Source organism: Ciconia boyciana, chromosome 8 (genome assembly GCF_034638445.1).
Source record: "Ciconia boyciana chromosome 8, ASM3463844v1, whole genome shotgun sequence".
NCBI classification, from domain to species: domain Eukaryota; kingdom Metazoa; phylum Chordata; class Aves; order Ciconiiformes; family Ciconiidae; genus Ciconia; species Ciconia boyciana.
In genome coordinates, this window is record NC_132941.1 from 61,940,164 (window position 1) to 61,961,608 (window position 21,445).

The following is a 21,445-nucleotide window of genomic DNA, read 5'->3' on the forward strand; positions in this document are numbered from 1 at the left end:
CTACACTTAGTAATTCACTGGCCAGGCTCTTTCCCGTTTTTCACTGTAACATAACTGTTAGTTTTAACAAAACCATTTTGTCTAAGGCAGAATTAATTTCTTTAGAGCCATGAAGTGAGGTTTTGTTCATAGTGCTTTATTTCTGTGCATGTATAAAGTTGCTGAACTTCCTCTGCTGGATAAAATTATCCATCATGAAAATACAATTAGAAAAGTTAAGAATTGGGATATTTTTGAATCGTTGAATATTTCTGCTTCATTGCGAGGACATGCAAGATGTGTATTTATATATATGGGGTATATATGTGATATGCATATTTATACCTGTATATACATAAATATATAGATACATAGTACTCCTTTTGGTATTAGTGTTATACACATATGTTCTACTGGGAGTTTCCATACCTTGTGAAATAAACACATGTTCGAAAAGGTGCATACTGCCGCAGGTCACCCACCAAATATTATTTATTACAGACTGTATTTTGAGTAACTGGAATCCCAGCAGGAAGTGATGTCCAAACTCTCTTACCCGTTTCAGTGATGAGAATCACAAGCAGCTCCTGAGTGAAGGATAGGAAAAGAAGAGGCCTGCCAATATTTTTTCCCAGGCATGAAGACGGTTGTGAGGCTACCTGCCACCTTTTGAGAACTATGAATAGAGACAACTGGAGAGGAAATAAGTGCCTGTCTCATAATTCTGCTGGAATATACTGGGCTCCGAGCCAATTTCTAAATTGAAGTCAGTGGCATTGCATGGGGCAGAAGCCAGTGCAGACTTTATTATTGAAATTTTTTAGCCATTGCAGGGTAGGTAAAAAATAGATTCTGTCCTTCGTAATCTCTGTACACTTACTTTGTATTGCAGAAGAATGGGAAAGTATCCGCGCGACCTAATCACTTCAGATCTGAAGTTTACCTCTTTGTCATGACAATTTCTTTCAGTTGTTACCTTTGCACACTCCACAGAAAGGAATACTGAAAATATTGAATTGCTTCAAAGTCAGTGAGCTCAGCTGAGCTTTAAGTAAGCCTGTGTATCAGTACAATATCATAACACTAGAACTATGACAGCTTCCTACTGAAAGTAACTTTTGCTTTAAATTGAGGCATTAGAGATGACTATATTTATGTTTCTATACACATAAGGTTGCCTTGGATGTCAAAGACTGATACCTAAATTGTTTAGCATGGAGATATACCCAGTTGGGCTCACCTGCGCCGCCTGTGTAATTCATGGGGGAAAAGCTGCATCGGTGGCAGATGACTTTTCCGTCTCACACTGATCAATAGCTAAACTCTTCATCTTTTGGTTCCCCACATGCATATTTCGTGAACATACTTTTGTGAATAGTGCAACCTGCAGAATTTGGCTATTTTAAAAAGTTTGTATCTCAGCTTAAGCAAAGTAAGTTCTTTATATACCTTATTATCTCCTCACTAAATTGCAAACATGGGAAGAATTAGACCATCTCAAAAGGAAGGTTGCAGTAGTCTTCCGTGATGGAAACTACGGTAATCTACAATATGAGGTTTGCTACCTGATTCCAATAAAATATATTCCCCCTTTCAAATGTAGCAATCTTTTTTTCCTTTCCTGAGTCCTGTTATCACACGCAAACCTTGTTTGGGAGGTTGGAGAAAGTGTTTGAAAGTTAAGGTGTATCAGACTGTAGACTGCCATGGTTTTCATACAGCCACCTTCTGCACATGCGTTATGAAACGGCTTTTGATTGCACGGCTTTTTGATTGCAAAAAAGGGCATATCGTTTTTGCAAAGGGCTCTTCCACACACAGTGCAATGGCAGGCCACATCCTGCAGTCGTTTAATGAGCTGCCACAGTCATGATAGTTCTGTCAGCACGAGAAATGTCAAATCAGGACCTAAGCGGGGGAGGGACACGGTGCTGGCTACTGTTAATTGTCTTACAATAACTCCAGTAAAACACTGTTAAGTGAAAATCATAAAAAAAAAAGTATGAATAATTGTGAATGGAGTCCAGATTGAAAAGCTTCTGGCTCGTGCAGCTGCAGAGTGTGTGACCTAGCCCGGGTTTGATAGGAAAAAGTTGCCATGGGAATGGTACGGCATTGTTTGCGGCTGACTTCAGCCTTATTGTTGTGCTCTGATTACAGCTTTTGTTTCACTGTGAAGTACGGTTGTTAAATGCCAGCTTGAAACAAAGATGTATTTCATGCAACTTCTGAGTTCAAATGATTTCTATTTTTAGAGATATCACAGCTTTAAGCTAGGGAAAAAAAAAATCTCTATTACTATTTCAGAAAACACTAAGCATTTTAGTATAAATATAGTATATGCTTAGAAGATAATTCCCATTAAAATCGGTTAAATATCATTACTGGTAGTGTTATTCACCACTAGAACCATAGGGACTTAAGGCTTCAAAAAGCTTTGAGGTAGCACCTGAACCAACAAGGCTTCTGTGAGAGCAGACGTGTAGGGGAAGAGTCTCCACACGTCCAAACTCTTAATTTCTGCGGGTCCCTCTCCATTAAATTTAATATTAAAATCAAAGCAATTGCACGTTCAAAAAACAAAGCTGCAGAAAATAAGCAGTGTCACGTGTATTCGTGTAATGGCTGATGGCTGATGCTTTCCCTTCTGCGTGGCGGTACGTTCATCTCCGGCTCCGCCTCAGCAGCAGGCCCTGCCGCCAGGGAACTACAACTCCCGTCAGGCGTTGCGCCGCAGGGGCGCGCCTCGCCGGAGCCACCCGCGCCGCACTACATATCCCAGAAGGCTCCGCGGCGCCGGGCCGCCCGGTGCCGCCCGGGAGGCGGGGCTGCGGCGCATGCGCGGGGCGGGGCGGGGGCCTCGGCGGTGTCGCCGCGGTCGGTGGCGGCGGGAGGCGGTGAAGTTTCTTCGGAGGGAGAAGGGGGCGGGAAGAGAAAGGGCCGCCCGCCGCGCTGAGCTGAGCTGAGCTGAGCCGAGCCGAGCCGAACCGAGCCGGCCGGGCCGGGCCGGGAGGGGAGCGCGGCAGGAGGCGGCGGGTCCCCGCGCGGCCCGGCTCTCCTCGCGGGGGCTCCCGGACTGCCCTGGACTCCAGTAAGTGCCTCGGCCCGGGGCGGGGGCGCTGAGGCGGGGCTGGGGGGCTGAGGCGGCTGAGGCTGAGGCGGCGGGGCTGCCTGGCCCGGCCCGGCGCTGGTGGGGAGCCGCCTGGTTGATGCTGTTCCTTCCGTGCTTGCCCGGTGTTTAACCGGGCAGGGCACTGTCCTGTTCCCTCGACGCCTCTGCCTTTGTGTAGCTCCTCGATCGTAAGCGCTTCGTGCCTGTCCCTTCCCTCCTCCTTCGCCTTTTTCTTCCTTTTCGTTTTCCCTCGAAGCCGCTGCCTTGGCGCGGGGGCTCTCCCCGTGTTTCACCTCGGGGGCAGTGTAGAGGAGGCCGTGGCATAATTGCCCTGGTAAAGCAGTCAAGGCTCTGTCACGTCCCCAGAGGTAAGAGGATGATCTCATTACCCGTAATATTTTTTTTCTTCTTCTCTCTTCTTCTCAACTTCGGTCTTTGAGCATGATGGGAAGGAGCGATCTTATCTGGGCAGAGCCCTGCAGTGATGGTGCCTGGGAGGGTGTGGGCTCCCGGAGCACCCTGCCTGCTCGGCTGCCAAGCCGGGCCTCTCTCGGTTGTGCTCGCCTTTGGTATTGAAATCTCAAGCTGCAGCTTCAAGGAGAGCTGAGTGCGAGTGGGACAGCTAACATTTAGTAGCTAGTTTGCTTTTAGCTTTCGAAGGCGCTAGTTCTGAAGAGGGCTGTTTTGGAAAGCTGTTGCCTGTGCTAGCAATGCAAGTCCGCGCCTCTGAGTTGTGTTCTAGCTTAGTTGTAACCTGGGCTGGTTATTTACTGAAGCAAAGTGTCTTTAAATGGATAACTTGACTGTAAATGAATGTTAAACTGTAACCAATATTGTCATACTTGCAGTTTTTAGCACATGTAAAATTCTAGATGTGTATTTTGACTGCTACTAGCTTAACACAGACTTAAATACTGTATGTGTTGTGCAGTTCCCTTAGGTGTAACTAATGCATAACCGTCATAAAAGGCATTATATTATTGCATAAAATGTTTGCAAATTAACATCAAGAGGACAACAGTTTCTCTTTGGGGAACAGGCTCCTGTTTTGAGGCCTTTTTTTTTAAAAAAGTCAAATTTTCACTAATCAAGGTACTATGTTGGTTTATAAACAAGCAAAAATAACAGTTTATCTTCAAGTGGGGAAACAGCTATTAATTTGTTAGGCTGAGCATTATGAATTAGGCATGAACAAAGTGGTGTTGCTTGTCTGACTAAAGCTGAGAGGGAGAAAACTTTTTAGATTCTTAAGAGCTAGATCTCTCCATGCTTCACCTTCTTACAAAAGCATAGTACTTCTAAAGAGACTACTAGACATCCCTGCACATAGTAAGCTGAATGGCATCAGCTTTTTTGTTGCCTTCTGACAAATTGCTTATTTTACTAAAAGAGGCCATAATGTCTGTAAAGATACATTGTCTGTTCTCTTCCCATTACCCAATCCCATGCATGACACTGGAAGACAGAGCCATATTTGATCATACAGTTTGGGCCTATGAGGTGCCAGGAATAGCTTCTCACTGTTGAATCCAGCAGGGTTTGGGTTGGTTTTTTTTTCTTTGATTTGTCCACTTCCTTTTTATACTTGGGCTGTGTTCATTATGATGCAGCACAAACACAGTCTTTACTGAGATGGAGCTGTGCGTGGCAACTTTGGCGGGTTACTCTATGGTGAGTTACTCTGTCTTAACAAATTTGCTGTACTGCACTTTTAAGGATGGGGGTTTTGATCTGAAAGTAAGTTATGAAGTATGATGAAGTCTTGTGTCAGTTTATTTCACAACTGAGTTACAGGTGCAACTTTAAAGCAAATTCGGTGGTCCTTGAGAAGGTCTGTACATCCAGTTACATATAGGAAGACTTCTTTAAGTTTTATAACTTGTTCTCTTGAGGCTCCACATTGGATAAATTCACAGGACACTCGCTGCATTCTAGTAAGTCTTAAACAGTGGGTTTGGAAGAGCAGACTTGCCTTTTAGGTCCCTGCAGTCTTGTCTCCTACTTCTGGTTGTTATTTTTACTTGAGAGAGTCACACAAGTAACAATACATAAAATGGTTAGGTATGTAAAGCAGAGAAGTGTAGAAGTGCTGTTTTCCTGTTTGTCACATGAGTAAGTGTTAAAAGTGGGCTGAAATCTGTCATGGTAGAGAGAGATTCTTAGCCTGGTTGATATTTGGAGGAGAGCCTTTTAATTCAGAGATAAATAAGCACTGATGCTGCAGAAAGTGATAATTCAAGAGATAATACATGGGGGTTTTGTGTATCCTAGATATCACTGAATACTAGACTGCTGGAAACGGCTTTGCATAAAAAGTAAAACTTCATGTGACTCTCTTGTGTTCTTTTTGCAGTTATTAAACATTGCGATTTCATTTTGTTAGTGTGGAAAATTTAATTTCGAGTTAGTAAATTGTAAAGATGAAATTTATTTTCTTAAGCTATTTCTGTGTTTTATAACTACAGTTGGCCTTATGCTCCATTGTATAGCTATGCATTTCGAGGGTGGAAATAAAGAAAAAGATGCACAGTGGGTCACTGACAGGTATATTGCAGTGTTTAAATGTTTCAGAGGAGCAGATGCTTTCATATAAATTAGCAAATAGACAGAAGAAGAACCAGTGTATGAATAAAGTAGGAAGCATCTTAATGCTTTTCTTCCTCCTCTTCTCCTCCTGTACTTACTCTTCCTCAGGAGTAGTAACTGAGTGACAGAGAGAAGACACACACACACGAGGAATAAGGAGGGCACGTATGTGAGGAAAAGACCTGAATGCAGGAAAAGGCCTTGGTTTTTTCCAGGTAGCTGTGGCTTATTTCATAAGGCAAGGAAGCTGTATCAGCAGGAATAATAAAGGCTGACTGTATGTCAGAGTGTTAGTGTAGAAGAGAGGAAGTGTGAAAGTCAGTTTTTATTGACTGTAACAGATTAGAAAGGACTTGAGGACATTACTGAAATATGAACAGATCTCTACTTGTAATACAGTCTCCAGTGTGGTGTTGGACATAGCCCAAACTGCCAGGCCTTCAAAATTCTTAATCTATTTTGGTAGATTTAGAATTCCGTCGATGTCTTTATCACTAAATGTTCCTGGTTATTTAAGCTGACAGCTATCATAGTGAATGTATTTCCTTCAAAATGCAGCAAACCAGCAGCATTGGGAAGTGAGTGCATGTTATATGTGAGAAATTTCCTTGCGTGCCGTGGTGTGCGCTTTCTTGTATCCAACTGTAGGTCGGTGTTTGTCTAAACAATAGCTTGTGATACAAGAGCCTGTATCTTTCTTGCAAGATGATTCCCCCCCCCCCCCCCCCCCATAATTATGAACAATAGAAACATTCTTAGAAAATACTTAATGAGGTTTGGAGCCAAATAAACCTTTGTACAGGTGTATAATTGCATGAATATACAGGATAGTAACTTACCTCAGTGCCAAAATACGGGAATTTAGGTAAGTGGCTTTAGCATAAAACATTTTTACAAAGTGGAGCAAGTGCTGTAGATGTCACCAGGAAACGAACGATAACAAGAAATACAACAGTCATACTATGTGTGTTCTTCTGTTTTTGAGCCTAAATGCAACAAGACATGGCTAGAAGTGTTGCTCTCAATGCTTATAAAATTACATAAGAAATATGAATATCAAAACTCTAGTAAGCTTATCTGACATAGAAATAATGTAGCAGCTTTTAAAAAATTACCTGCTGAAGAGGTCAGAGTAACAAGTATGGCTCAAGTTCAGGTTCTGAAGTTACACTTTAATGCAGAGAATGACTGAAATGAATTGGAATGGGAGATATGGCTGAGCTGTTTCAATTTTTTTTCTACTCTTGCACTGCTCTCTGTAATTAGGACTTTGAAAATTTGTAAGTCTAAGGTCATCTTGATACATGCTATAGACTAACTTCGAGAAACATTTAGATACATATTTGTATATGGCTCAATTTTATAAATAACACTTTCCTGTTAGTGCTAGGTAAAGCAGCAGGGTTTTGTTACTGTTGAGGAAGGAAGCTTGGTTCATTGTCTCAGCACTAAACAGCATTTTCTCCCTCCAGGGACTTGCAGAAGCATCTAGAATGTGTAGGTGTTTCTTTAATCTTGGAGAAGGAACTTATTAAGCTTTCTGTTGCAGAACTGTATAAGCCACTTATTTTTAACAGATGTTATCTGCACGAGTAGGGAGTTGCAGGTCTGGTAGACATTTGTGGCATTCAACAGTTTAAACAGTTTTCAGGTTTGAACATATGCCTTTGCCTTGAAAATCTGAATAGTTTCAGGTATTTTATGTAGAAGAAAGGTGGTTCAATGGTGAGGTTGCTGCTCTGGGACTTGGGAAACAGGTTCAGCTCTCTGTGTTGCCAAAAGCTTCCTGTGTGGCCTGGGACAAGCTGCTTCTCTGTCCCTCTGTTCTCATACTGAAAGTGCAGAGCAGTAGCAGGTCTCTGCATCGCAGGAGTGTTATAAGGGTAAGTCAGCCAGGTTTTGATGTGTTCAGGTGCGGTAGTAACATGGGGCATATAGCTCCCTTATGCTAGGGGGGAGAGGTCTAAGAGACTGCCCAAGTTTAAAGCTAGGGGTAAGCTCCAGGCAGAAGGAGTAAAATCAGAAAAACTGGGGGGGGGAAGTTTTGACTGGAAATCTCTTGGATCAGTTAGAGAGAAGGCAAGTCCTTAGAACTTTAAGGAGCACTGCATTGCTTTGTTTATTTGAGAAAGTATAAAAACAATGCTTGAAAAACTTCAATGAACGAGGCAAAGTTTTTTCTATTATGATTCTGCCACACAAGGAACAATAGCAAAGCTGTCTCTGTTTCTCTATCGACTGTTCTCTTCTTTGGAAAACGCTTTTAATTCTAGCTAATCATTACATCCAAATGTTTTAGCTATCAATTTTGTTCATTTGTTCTGCTGGCATGGTAGGCAGAATCTCTTAAATTAGCCTGATTTATTGTCTTTTCATGTGAAAGAGGATGAGAAAAGATGAGCTTCTCTACCTCCCCACTCCCCTGAGGGGGAAAAGAATTTGCAGCCACCTCTAAACAGCAGTGTCTTTACTAACTGTATAGAACTAAAAGTATTTTGGATTTAAAATCCTTCTGGTGGGAAATATAAGATGGTATTGTCATTGCTATAAACTATAGACTAGACAGCAGTTATCAAGCTTTGCAAACGTGTTTTCATTGTTGAGAGTCAACACTCCCAGGAACAGACTCTCTATACAAACAGGTGATAAATTCATTAGTTTAATATGTAATTATTTTGATGTGTATGCTCTCTGTGAGTGCTTTAGTACCCACCACATTTACATCCCATGTCCAGGAAAATATGTTTGAACTTGTTCAGACTAGTTGCTTAATTAAGTGTTCTTCTGTTAAGAGCTAAAACAGTTACATGTTGGGTTTGTTGTAAGAGTGAGCAGTCCTCTTAAAACTGCACTTCAAAAGATGTTGTTAAATATATTGGTTAACTCTTTAGGGAGGTTTATAATAACAAATGGAAATTTCGGCTGTACTAACAATTCATCTGGCAAGTTATTTCTGTAGCTAGTAGACTCAGTGCCTGTACATGCACTAGTGCTGGAAAGTTAGGTAGCAGTGCTTAAAGGATGTTGCTTCAGAAGTGTTCCTGCTTATTCAGGACTTGAGGCTTTGGTTGTATTTTTTTTCTCATTAACCTTTTTTTTTCCTTAAATCAAGTTCACTGTAGGTGGTGTCATTTATTTATACTGTCATCCTAATTTGTGCTGGTGCCCTGATTTTTTGGGTGGAGAAGCAGGATTTCTTTGGGAGGTCCATTTGTTCCCTTCTTGGGGGAAGGCTGCAGTACAGTGTTGAAAACCAGTCTGTTGCATACTCATGGTAAGTTCAGGATTTCCAGGCATGTTGTTGCACATACACAGGACTTGTGATTCTTCTGGAGTATTTCCGTCTCACTGCGTATAGGTCAGACAGCAATACTGCAAAGTGCCAGGAGCCTGATGACTTCCTGGTAGTATTGGGATTACTCTGTAGGTGGAGCATTGTTATTTTCCGTATGCATCGTAATTTATGCTTTGAGAAAGACCAGTGTCAGTGCAGAACAACAGCTGTGCAGTAAACTGGTATTTGTGTCATTGCACAAATGAGAAAAAAGGTAAAGAAGAAGGTCAGCAACCAGGCATGGGCTGCGCCCGATGTGAGGACAATCCTTGGGCTCGCGGCTTGCTTCCAAGGAGGAAGGCTGCTGGAAATTAATTGTGTGAGATAAGTTTTATAGGGAAGTATGTGCTTCAAATGAAGTGTTAGTGTGCTGTTACTATGCTCCAAAACCTATCATAGAGGATAAACCTTTGTCTAATAGAAAATATTAGATATTTTCTCTCTGTGTCAGGTGAGACTTCTGTTAAATATACCAGAATGGGATTTCATGTTCTTAATTTAAGAAGTGTAAAAAAGCGGGGGGGGGAGGGGGGAAGTAATGACCTCAAAACCGTGCCATTTGATGGGGTCTTAATTTTTTCCTCCCACCATGGTAAACAGGAGCTGGCATGTGTTCTGTAAATGAGTATTGGCTTACTTACATGAGATAGACAAAGCCTTATGCTTCCTAAAGAACTTTCACTAAACTTGCGCTTATGGAAGAGCTCTGAGATTAGTCCTAATCGCTGTGAATCCTTGTGTAGTACTAACATGACTGATAAGTGAGCTAGATTCTGGAGGAGACATCTAGTCCTTGCTGTAGTGGGAATTTTGGCCTGCATAGTGGCTTGTGCAATGAACTGAACATAGTCTGTACTGTGAAGTCCCACGGTATTAAAATAAGTGAGGTGAAATCTTAATGGCAACAATTTTTCCTTCCCAAAGTATTAATGTAGATGAACCATTGCATTTTTTTATTCTGCATTGAATTTGCTAAATCAGTTCTATAAAATCAAATTTGATAATCAGTGACTTGCTTTGTGTGCTTTGGTTTCATTAAATCTTTTTACATTTTTAAAAAAGGTCAAGCCAAATATTAATCTGATAGTCTTCATTATTTGATATTTTAAATGAACTGAAAAATCAGTTGTTTACAGTCCTTGTTAGACTCCACAGTTGGATACGAGCATTAAAAAATATGCTTGCTTGCTTTGTTCTGAGCTCACTGTAGACAGAATTGTTAAATGTTGTGTTCAGATCGCCTGTAATATGCTGTGCTACTAGTAGACATGTAATGTGAAGTCACAGTTTGCAGGTATTCAGCTATTCAGAGCTGGCTTTAGAGTCTCTTAAATGTACAGTTTAATGGAATTAGTCTGAATGTGATATTCTTGCATTTAAATTTGGAACTTGCCTTTGGATCTGTATGTAAAAGGTAATCTTTTACTACTGCAGCGCTCTTTAAGTTTCCCTCTGTTTGGCTTCTACCCAATGTTTTCAGCACAATATTTTGGTGCTACTAAGGCAGATAATTTTTTTTTTTTCAAGTAGTACTTTCAAAATTAATTTAACACCCTCTCATGTATATGCTGCTCTTTCTTTAACAATGTAAGAGTACTCTGTGAAAACTGAAGAAGATATTTTCAACTTGTTAATTTCCTAACCAGCTGGCCTTTTGACTTTTTGCATACTTCACAGGAAGAAGGTGTGTGTGTGTTTGTGCTGGTGAGTTTGTACCCAGGATTCAGGGTGAAAATCAGCAACACTGGCTCAAAAATGGCAAACTTTTTTTAAACCAGCCTCACCTTTTCGTATTGAACTTCCTCAGGTCAAATGAGCATCCTCAGGATTTGTAGTTTGGTGGACATAGTCTTAGTGCTTCAAAGTCATTGGGATGCTTTTGAGACTCTTGCCCTTTCATATTTGAAGTCAAGTCTGGGTTGAATTTGAAATAGCTGGCAGTGTGTTGAATCCAAGTTCTTGGAGTGGTTGGCGTAGATAAAATAGTTACTAGTAATTGAAATGAAACATTTTTTTTTTACTAATGAGTAACCAGTAATAATAAGTAATCCTGATAGGTAATGTGCTTATTCCCTGCTTAATTTTTAATTTGGTTTAGTTGTCATGAATGGAATAATTTCTATAGCCTAATGCATGTAAGCATTTTCAAGAACAAGGACCTAATTTGTAATATTTGGAGTTTTACATATAGCACTTAAAATTTTGAAAAGGCTCATAATAACATTAAAAATAATTGTAAATAATAATCAACTCTGAACCTGCATTATTAAGCATTCTAACTAGTCTGTAACTGAAATTAATAAGCTTTTTAAAATTTGTTTTAAAAACAAATTAGGAGTGTATGAGAAGTCAAAGTGAATTAGTGTAACTATATTTTGTTTTCCTCTGTACTCATCACTCTGGTTATATCTCATTTTGAGTAACTTTGTATTAGCTAGACTTAATATGAAGTGATGAAAACTACTTCTGACTGTTGTAAAAACTTTGCATTATTGAACATATTCTTTCACTGTCTTTTAAATTTCTTATTTTACTTTATGTCTTTCTAGGCTAGTCACCACTCATAAGTTAATAGATAAATTTCAAGAGTGTCTTTTATAATGGCCTCATTGCACAGGATGCTTCCTTTTATTTGCGTTATCTCAGAGGGGCAATTAAAATACTTGTTTGAGCTAGGCAAAAACCATTAATAGGTGAGGTTTTTTGTTTTGGCTGTCTTAAGAGATCACTGATAGAGAGGAATTTTGCGTCCTGTGCGGTGCATTTCCTCATTTCATCATATCCCAAAGCCTTTGGCTGCTATTGCAAATACCTTAAAATGGAGGAAAGGGGTTACATTAAGAGCATGAAACACCACTTGCAGAAATTCCTGTGAAAGTTTTTGAGGACGTACCAGTCTCTTCCATCGTGGAACTTGTAGATCAGTATTTGAAATAAGTCAGCGGATGATGGATTCGGGTAACTTCAGAACATTGTCCGTAGAACTCTAATCTTCCCCTAAAACATGCTGAAATTTTTACCTAGACAAAGGTAACATTACTGCAGCTTAGCCTAAAGATGGAAAGCTTGTGCATGGATTGATGTTGTTGTCCATGCTGAATGATTGCGGCTTTCTGGCGAGCAGTGTGTCTGGAGCTGGGAGGCAGACCGAAATGGCTGTGAAGAACCTTAACTGCCAGTGTAGTAGGGAGGGAGGCGATGGTCTGTGTTAATTGCACGCATCTTTTGTGGTTAACTTCATCTCAGTTGTTTCTTGCTTCAGTTTGAGCCAACTGTTTCTCATTGGCATATTATTATACCAAGGCTCTTGGAGTGCTGCAGGTTTTACTGGATTCAGTCTGTACTGAAAGAAGGTACATTATATGCTTTGATGGATTTCTGTTGTAAAATGTGTATTTTAATAAATGTTGGTTATACATGGATGTTGAAAGCACCCAGGATTAATGCTGTAGCATTTACGTAGTAGATAGTATAGAATAAAATTGTAGTCATTTGACTTAAAATCATAGAATAGTTTGGACTTGCTGAGGTACACTGCAAAAGAAGGGAATAGTTGGCTTACCCTATTTAACAAGTCTTCCTGGAAAACAGCAGATCAGATGCGTTTTGAAGACAGAGTGATGACTGAGTAAGACTTAAGTGTAAGATAAGATTGCTGTTTTTGTTAGATGATTCATCAGTGCAAATGATGATTCTTCTATATTGTGGCCTGGTTGGAAGTTGGATTAGGTATTGAGGGAGGGATATATTGTTTGATATGCCTCATAGTTTGATCAGGGGTAGAGAGGTCAATGCTACTGGTACTTATTTCAGGTTTTTAATTTTGAAGATTAACTTCTCTGCTTAGGAATTCTCTTCCAGGTGAATACTGGCCTTTTGCAACTGTTTTTTTCCTTCTTCTTGACCACTTTAGAGAAGGAATCTACATTTAGGGGTCAGCATATCCTGGAGACTTCCAGTTCTTATTTGTAGATGTTAGAATGTTGCTAATAGTTTCATACTTCTAGCAAATCAAAGTTGTGTCTTCTCTGTTTAACAGAAGCATACAATGTCTGTTGTGCCCTCCAGAACAAAAATGAATCAGTGAAGGATCTTTGGAAACAGAAAAGCTCAGCATGTCATTTTAAAACAGTCAATCCTAAATTATCTTTGGTTGTTGTCAGTTGTACCCAAGTCACCTCTCTAGCTCCTGGATTAGAGTTTTTCTGTTATGTTTTGGGTGCTTAGAAAATTGTGGCTTTAAGGGATTTGTCAAAAATGAGCAGAGACATTTTTGTCTCTCGGCTTAAATTATCTGTATGGTGTTCTGCCTCTACTGGAAGGTTTTCAAGGGGTTGAAAATAAAGAAATTTGAACAACTGTCCTGGAAGATTTATGTGACTTGTTTTCAGAGAGTGTTCTGAGCTGGTTGTCTCAGCATTGGGTTTTTTTTTTTTTTTCCCTACTCCTCTTTGTTGTCCTGGATGTATGCAAGAAGGAAAGCTTTCATTGCTGTGTTCTTGAAGGTATAAGCAGGACAGTCTGAACTCATCCCTTACCCTTGGGAGTCAGTAAATGGAGTAAATGGCCAGTAAAAGAGATGACCAACTGGAGAATAGCTGATTTACAGCAAGAAGCTAATAGTAATTGCCTAGGCAAAAGCCAAGAGCACTCAATAATTAAGCTGTCCCTGGAACTGCAGGAAAGACTGGAGATTGCTGGGGATACTGCTAAACTTCCATTTGCAGCGATGGAGCTAGTTTAAATAGTAGAGCTTAAAAAGGGGGGTGAGAAGGAGGGATGGGCATGATTCATGGCATCATTTTATATTTATCAAGTGTAGTTTTATGAATGTTGGTGGTCATTTCATCGAGATGAGTAAGTAGTAATGTATGTTTCTTAATCTTCTTAGCTAATAGAAAAAGAACCCTGAAGTCATCTGCTGTGGTAAGTTAAATGCGAAGTTCAAAATGCCCATATGCTAATAGAGCAGGAAGTAGAAGTGTTACTCTAAATTAAAGAAATAAAAATAATAATAAAATTATACACAAAGCTTGGGGAAAACACAACTAAAATAAAGCTAAAAGGTATTAAGGAGCAGTGCTCATCTTGCTGTATTTCTTAAGCTTTCATGTGGATAGTGCAGAGCCTATTGCATGGACATTTATTCATACAAAGTTCCACTTTCTCTAGTAAGCCAGCGGTCAGTGGTCTATGCCTGCTTGTGGAAATCAGTTAGCTGTCAAAGGAGAGATTGGGCCATAGAAATGTTACCTTGCATGTAGTCTTGTATAGACTTTGTACTTGAAGATATGGAGGCTGCAACCAAATTGTAAAGGAGGTGAACTCAAGAGCAGGTGCTACTAAAAATAGAAATTAATGTAGGAGAGCTTAAGCAGTCTGTTATAAATGGTGAAAACGAGATGGTTGTGTGCCTCTGCAGGTTCTAGTCGTGCAGTCATGCATTTAGAGTTACGGACTGGGAGAAGGTGATCTGTGATTTTTATTTATAGCGGTGCCCAGAAGGCCAGGCAGCCTTCAGTTTGTGATATAAATGTTGAGGAATGTTGGTATATGGTATACCCCAGAGGAAAAGAGCGGTGAGAAGGGAAATCTGAGAGAAGCTGGGCTGATGAGGTATGTACCTACTTAAATTAGTACACTGCCACTGGAAAGAGGGATGTAAGACTTCAAAAATAAGTGAGACGTCCTGTTTGGATTATGACAGAACCCTCCAAGAAGGAATTTTAAGGAGCTGAGAATTTTCTGAATTCTTACATATGAGTGTCAATATACACCCCAAAAAGGGTTTTCAAAAATATTTTAGATTATGGTGAGAACCAAGAGGAAATGGGCCACAGGGATATTTTTTCTGAAGTAGCACTATGTCATTGACCCATGTCTCCTCCCTCCCCTGCCCAACCCCACTCCGGGGAGGGAAGGCAAAATAAAATTAAGTTGTATGTAATCTGTTACAGGTTTGCCTTCAGCTTTTCTCTCTAAGGACTCATAATCTTTTTATAATGTTTGATTCTAAAAGTGGGCAGAAGAGTTGTTACGCTGTTCTGTGCTGCAGATTCTGCTGCAGAAACTAACTAAGTTTGCATGTAATAAGAGCTGTAAAATGTACACAGACTTGGAGATTTGTTTTATAATCTCCTGAAATAATAATTTAATGAAAAATAAATCATATCTATGTAAGACAGGATCCGTATTCTGAAGACACTTTTAAGTTGAATTTCTGGTGAATTGTTAGGCTGGTGGTCTTCCAGATTTCCTACAATGAAAGATTAATGTTGGAGTTCTGCAATACCTTTTATGAATCTTTAGAAGTAATGTGGTAATTTCATCTTTGTTGCTTTTTTGGTCAGTCTAGAGTTGCCAGGAAGGGTGTTGTAGTGGTGGTTTTGTCATGTGTGTTCAGTTGCTTTAGTAACTGGAAGAAAGGCACAAATTGATTTTTTTTTTCTTATGTGTGCTACAAATTGTGGTTCGTTAATGAATGCTGAATAGAATCGGTATTAATTTACAGTGGAATCTTGCCAAGGTGTAATATGAAGGAAGCAGGCTTTTAAAACTGGAAAACAATTGCATGATTTCATGTTTGATTTTGATTTTGTAATAAAGTTAGAGGGGTTTTTTTAATCTCATATTCTTTAAGAGCATCAGTCTGGTAGATGCCAGTCATCCCGTGAGGAATTTTGAACTAATCTGAAGAAAACAGCAGTTACACAACGTACGTTTTTGAATGAATGATAGTTATGTATTTTCATCAGAGGACAAAGGAACTGCAAATAGTATTTTGTCAGCTAGAAATTAGCTAGTAGTGATTTGAAATAGAAAATCTGTATGACTTCACATTTTTTTTCCTGTGAAAACTGGTTTATTGAAAAATAAGAGAAAGCTTCTGAATTGTGTCTTTTGCCCTGGAAAAAAAAATTAAAGTATTGGAGTAGTTCAACTTTAGCTAATTGTATGCTCATAATGGAGCATTACGAGTATCTTCCTTTCATTTTTCATAAAGGTTTTTTGAAAGATAGATGCTTTAACATTCGGTTGGTTTAATTTCAAGGATTCTTAATCAATTTGTATCTTGTTTCAAAAACAAGTTTTCCTTGTTTCATTTTCTTCACATCTGCGGAGAACGCAGCTTAAGCCTGCTCAAACAGGAAACCAGCCACCAATATTTGCTTTTTTTAGGCACAAGGCTTTTCTGGGCTTCATAAACTGTTGATATTAGGCCGAAATTGTGTCCCGGAAGTGCTGTATATTTTGTTGAGGGACCACCTGGCACAATTGAGGACAATACTAGTAAATGACAAATTTTTAAACTCATTTAAATGAAAACAATGTGTGATGCCAAGTTCTGCCTGCTTAGAGGTATAATTTAGAGGATAGCTGCCCTTAAGCTTGCCCCTAGCTACAGATGTGTTTATAGTGAGATGTTACTTCAGTGTGAAGTGATCCCAAGAGCCAGCATGTGAATTGCTGATTAATATTTGTTACGATTATGACATTGTCTTAAGAGAGCTCAATGTTTGTTTTTGCTCTTAGTTATAGTTATAACTCAGTTACAGAACTTGTCTTAGATCTGTGATATTTAAATTGAGGAACATACCAATAAAATTCAGATTACCTTCGTAAATTTTGTTACTTTATTGAAGAACAAACCTATGCCTTCGAAGATTTAAATCATCATTGCATACCTTAAATATGGAGACTCTTTTACCTTTTGGAGGTGGAAAGAAAAACAAACCAGTCAAGTGCTTAATGGGAGGTGTATACACATTTAACGTCCTTGTAGCTATATAGAAAAATCTTGCATCTCAAATGAAAATGTGTTAACTTTGTTATACACAAAAATGCATTTAACTTTAGAATTAATAGCTTGTATTAAAAAAACCAAACTACTAACATTTTTAGTAGTTCATCATCACTATGACATTGCAGTCTCTTCAACTTCTGCAAATGCTGCTGAATTGAGATTATTAGATCTGGTCCCTGATGCCAAACTTAATGTATCAGAGTTGAGTTCACACCAAAGGATTAGTTTCATGTTGGGCACAAAAAAGGTTAGTTATTTTACAGATTCAGTTAAATGACTTAAAACTTTACTAGAAATTCTTCTAGTATGGTATCAAAATTATGATAATAGATTTTTAAAAAATTGTTTCTTGAAGTGGTTGAAGCAAAATTTGACTAGTATTCCAATTAGCCATATAAAAGGACAGCTGTAAATACAAGCATATATCTACGTGTTTGTATATCTGATCCCCAAAAATAAATATATGCTTTTCTGTATATTCAATTCCCCAAAACACTTTAAAATGTGTTTAACTGTATATCATGTTTTACTGTGGTGTATCAATAGCTAGCTACAGGTAGTTATCAGGTGTCTGCCTCTGTGTGTATAAAACTATATTTAAATCAAATAACTTTAAGCAAGGAAATAGTAAAGGAAGACAATTTCAAGAAATATTAAAAAGAAACTTCCATTTTACACAGTGAAAGCTGGAAGATGTTATGAAAAGTGTGAAGTGCTTAAACCTTGTATGTCTCATGCTAACAAATATTTTTGGATATGTACTATTTCTGAGTTCTGTAACAAAATGTAAAGAAGACTGAATTGTTTCTTTCCTGCTTTGGGAAAGATTGGCATCGACCTGATTTTTATCATATTTAAACGTCAGTTTATTGCCATTTTTAGATGAGTATGCAAATTTATCTTTGGTCTTACAAGGCTGGCTTTTAAGGTGAAATGACTATCCTGTAAAATAAAAGGAAGCAAAAAAAAAAAAGATGTAATAGCCTGCAGTAAGACAGAGTCATAAAAGGTGAAGCAGGCAAAATAGGAATAGGTCATCAGCAGTACAGATTTTTTTTTAATTGATTTAGTTAAAGCAAAACAAAAAAGGCAAAAAACCCCCAAACCCAAAATGAAAAAAAGCCTACCGCCCTCAAACTGAGTACCATGTGGATATTGAGGATTTCAGTTTTGGACTAGGAAGTGTGTTCGCATCTCTGCACGTACAACTTCATTTTGACTATTTAATGTATAAAGATGAAAAGATGTCCCTTCTTAGACATTGTTAAACATGAAGTTCTTTTTGTAGGAGAAAAGAAAAATGTGAACAATGTTTCTAAAAGCTTTTTTGTTGAATTTGCTTAAGCAAAATATGAAAAATCACATTGGACAGTAGAGCTGCTGACAAAGATCCTTTCTTGACCATGAAAGACAATGTCAAAGAAGGAAGTGTAAACCTAGTTGTGAAGGAGAATCTTTAATTATTCTTTAGTGATCTTGTAAAAGCTAGTCTTGATGCTCATCTACTATTTACCACTTGTATCTTTGACTTAGGGTATTAGATATCCTAAGTATATGCTTCAAAGAAGTAAGAAAGACCTATCTAAAAATTCAGTGGTGGTAGCAGGGGGAGGAAACAGCTACGCTTCACTTATTCTTCTGTAGAAACTTCTTTAAGCTACTAGTTGAAACTGCTCAAAATGTCATGGGTAGGCACAGAACAATCTTAAAATTAGTAACGAGGAACTTCGCTTAACTTCTATGCTTTTTGTTCTGCAGTGTGATGTACAGGGTCAGAAATGCCTTATGTGGATCGTCAGAATCGCATTTGTGGTTTCCTAGATATTGAAGAAAATGAGAATAGTGGGAAATTCCTGCGGCGGTACTTCATTCTGGACACACGAGAAGACAGTCTGGTGTGGTACATGGATAACCCACAGGTGAGATGTTCTTGGCAATAGTTATCTGGCTTCTATCAATTTAAACTTTTTCAGATTTTTAACAAATTTACTTAAGAAAAATTGGGTTTAATACTAGTTTATGGACCTGGAAGCGGGGGGTGAGGGGGGACTTACATAAGTGAAATAATTGTAAATCAGTGTCTCTTCTTTGCTAATATGTGCTATATTTTAAAGAAAAAAATATAATTCGTATTTCTGTTGAAAACATTACCAATTGCAGCTAGTAGTAAAACATTAAAAACAACTCACATCAGTGTATTGCTGACAGGAGAACTGGGGATCAGATAGGAATCTGAATTTGATACCACAGTAAATCAGTTGTTTGTTTTGAATCAGGATGTGCTATATTTATTTTGTTTTCTATCAAGTGTCTTGAATGTGCATTGCAGGTTCTCACAGGCAGTAGGTAGTGCTATATAATAGAACCAGATGAGCCAAATCACATACTAGTTTCATTATTTCAGATCTTTTAATTCACCTTTACCCTATGTGGAAGTATGTAGTTTTCCTTGCATTGCATGGATCAGCAGTTTTATGTTACTTTACTTCAACTGGATCAGTCATTCAAAAGCAGTCTCTAATGATGCTTGCAGTTTCAATACAGCATGAATGGTATGTGAACGCAAAAAGCTTGTATCCATCATGATGGAGCATCCTTTATATAAAAGCTACTTTTACAGTGCACGCGCATCAATGTGTTTTCTAGTATAGGGGAGAACAGGTAATTGCTTAGGGTTTGGGTACAGAGACAGTGAAAGCATCTAGGTCAGCTGACAACTGTCTGCCAGAAGAATATTCATGTACCATTCTGCCAGGAAGACCACAGTTAAAATGCAGTAGAAGTCTACTGTTCAAAGGAACCAACAAAAAAAAAATTAAACTATGTGTAGCATTCAGAAGTTCTTACTGAGGAGGAAAAAGAAATAATTTCTGGAAATAAGAGACTTCAAACGTTTGATGTCAACAAGTAATATGAAGCAGTTCTTTTCTTCCGTTTTCTCCTGTGATATAACCAGGGCGTGTGGGCAAAAACTTGAAATGCCGTAGAAATTGCAGTTCATGGGAAGTTTTAAGACTAATGATATTTGCAGTGCGCGTTTCTTAAAGTTTTTAGTTTAGGCTTTCTTATCTTTTTTTTTTAATGTTGGAGTTCATGCACAAATGAAAGGGTGCATTGCAAAGGGCAAGTTGAAGCTTCTTGATTTTCTTCCACTGCTGCTTTAGTTTTGAAGAACTGCAGAGCTTTTATAGAGCCACTGTGTGGAGAGCATTCTTAATCCTTGAAGTGATGAAACTCTTCATATAGGATGAGTCTACGGTGTGTGCAGAACTTCACTGGTCCCTTTGTTGCTGATAGAAGTGCTCTATTTGTATCTGTGAGAATCAGTTCAGCTGTTCAAAGAAATAATGTTTTTAAGTCCACCATTAACCGCACATTACTATCCTAATATAAAGATTATAAAACTGGTGTATGCTGGGATCCAAATCAATCTGATAAAGTAAAACTTAAATTTATTTATTTGGGCAGAATGGGAAGACTTTTTTTTAAATTTCGGTGTTACCAGTCTATAGTAAACCTATCCTACTTTTTACCTTTGAAATATGAATGGAGTATAAACCAATTATTTGTCAGTCTTTCTGACTCTGTGGGTAGCATTAGGCTCCTCTTTGTGATGTAGAAGTTCATAAGGTACTACGGAATAATGGAGAACACTTCAGCTGGGGAAAGGATCAGTGAGCAGATGCAGTACCATTCTTATGGGAAGAATGATACTGTAACATAAAGGGCCATTTTGAAAGTAAAAATTGTAGGGGGAAAAAAGTATATGGAAAACAATGCTCTACTTAAAGGAATAAAATTAGAAAGACTGTTTAATCAGAAACAGTTAATAAAAGTTAGCCATGGTTTGTGATGCTCCGTTCTTTAACTGTTGTATTTCTAGGCTACTAGCTGATTGTGAATAGTAATGTAAATGTTAAGACTAGCGTGCTAAGCGAGGATGTAAAAACAACGGACAGCTCCTTTTTGGATTGTAAATATACTTAGGCTTAACTGCAACTTTAGGAAGTATCATGGTCTTTCCCTGCAATAACTTTAATATTAAATGATAAGACTATGATTTTTCAATCTGTTTTGGAAAATACGTGGTATGGCCTTTGAAGTATCTGACATAATAGATGAATGTCACTTCTTGTCCCTTCCGCCTGCCCTGGTCAAAATACATAAGACGCCAACATCTGTTAAGGAAAAAGTATTCTTTCCGGATTTCCTGGATGCAGACCTGCAAGAATCCTTTTTCCTCTAGAAACATACATAAACCTCTGAAACAATTACTACTTGTATTGTTTCTAGCAGTCTTTCTGTTTTTAGTTGATTAACAGATGTGTGTATAATAAGCAAGTAGTTTAGGTCCTGTTTCAAGTATACATTGTGTATTGTCTATAAAAACACATAGGATTTTCTTTTTGTTTGTGGAATTGAGTTATTTGCTTTTTTATGTGTAAACACTGACTGTGATGTGAGAATAAACTAGTTTCACTTTGTAACATGTGATTTGTTTCAGAATCTTCCTTCTGGATCTCCGCCTGTTGGAGTCATTAAACTTACCTATATTTCAAAGGTAAGATAATATGTAAGACACTTGTTGCTAAATTTTGGTGATAACTACCAAGGGCTGCTTCTGAAGGCC

At 38.5% G+C, this 21,445-nt stretch overlaps 1 protein-coding gene across 6 annotated transcripts in view; it reads left to right on the plus strand.

The window, feature by feature from the left end:
- Positions 1-2,836: 2,836 nt before the first annotated feature.
- The window catches only part of PLEKHA1 (pleckstrin homology domain containing A1), a 39,269-nt gene continuing 20,660 nt past the window's right edge, over positions 2,837-21,445 (plus strand). For 4 of the 6 annotated variants that reach the window (XM_072870374.1, XM_072870378.1, XM_072870376.1 and 1 more), the window contains exons 1-3: positions 2,837-3,070; positions 18,574-18,734; positions 21,320-21,376. In XM_072870374.1, coding sequence (XP_072726475.1) covers positions 18,594-18,734; positions 21,320-21,376 — 198 coding nt within the window. In that variant the 5' untranslated portion in view covers positions 2,837-3,070; positions 18,574-18,593. The remainder of the gene's footprint in view (positions 3,071-18,573; positions 18,735-21,319; positions 21,377-21,445) is intronic. The other 2 variants (XM_072870377.1, XM_072870375.1) reach the window with 1 other exon arrangement.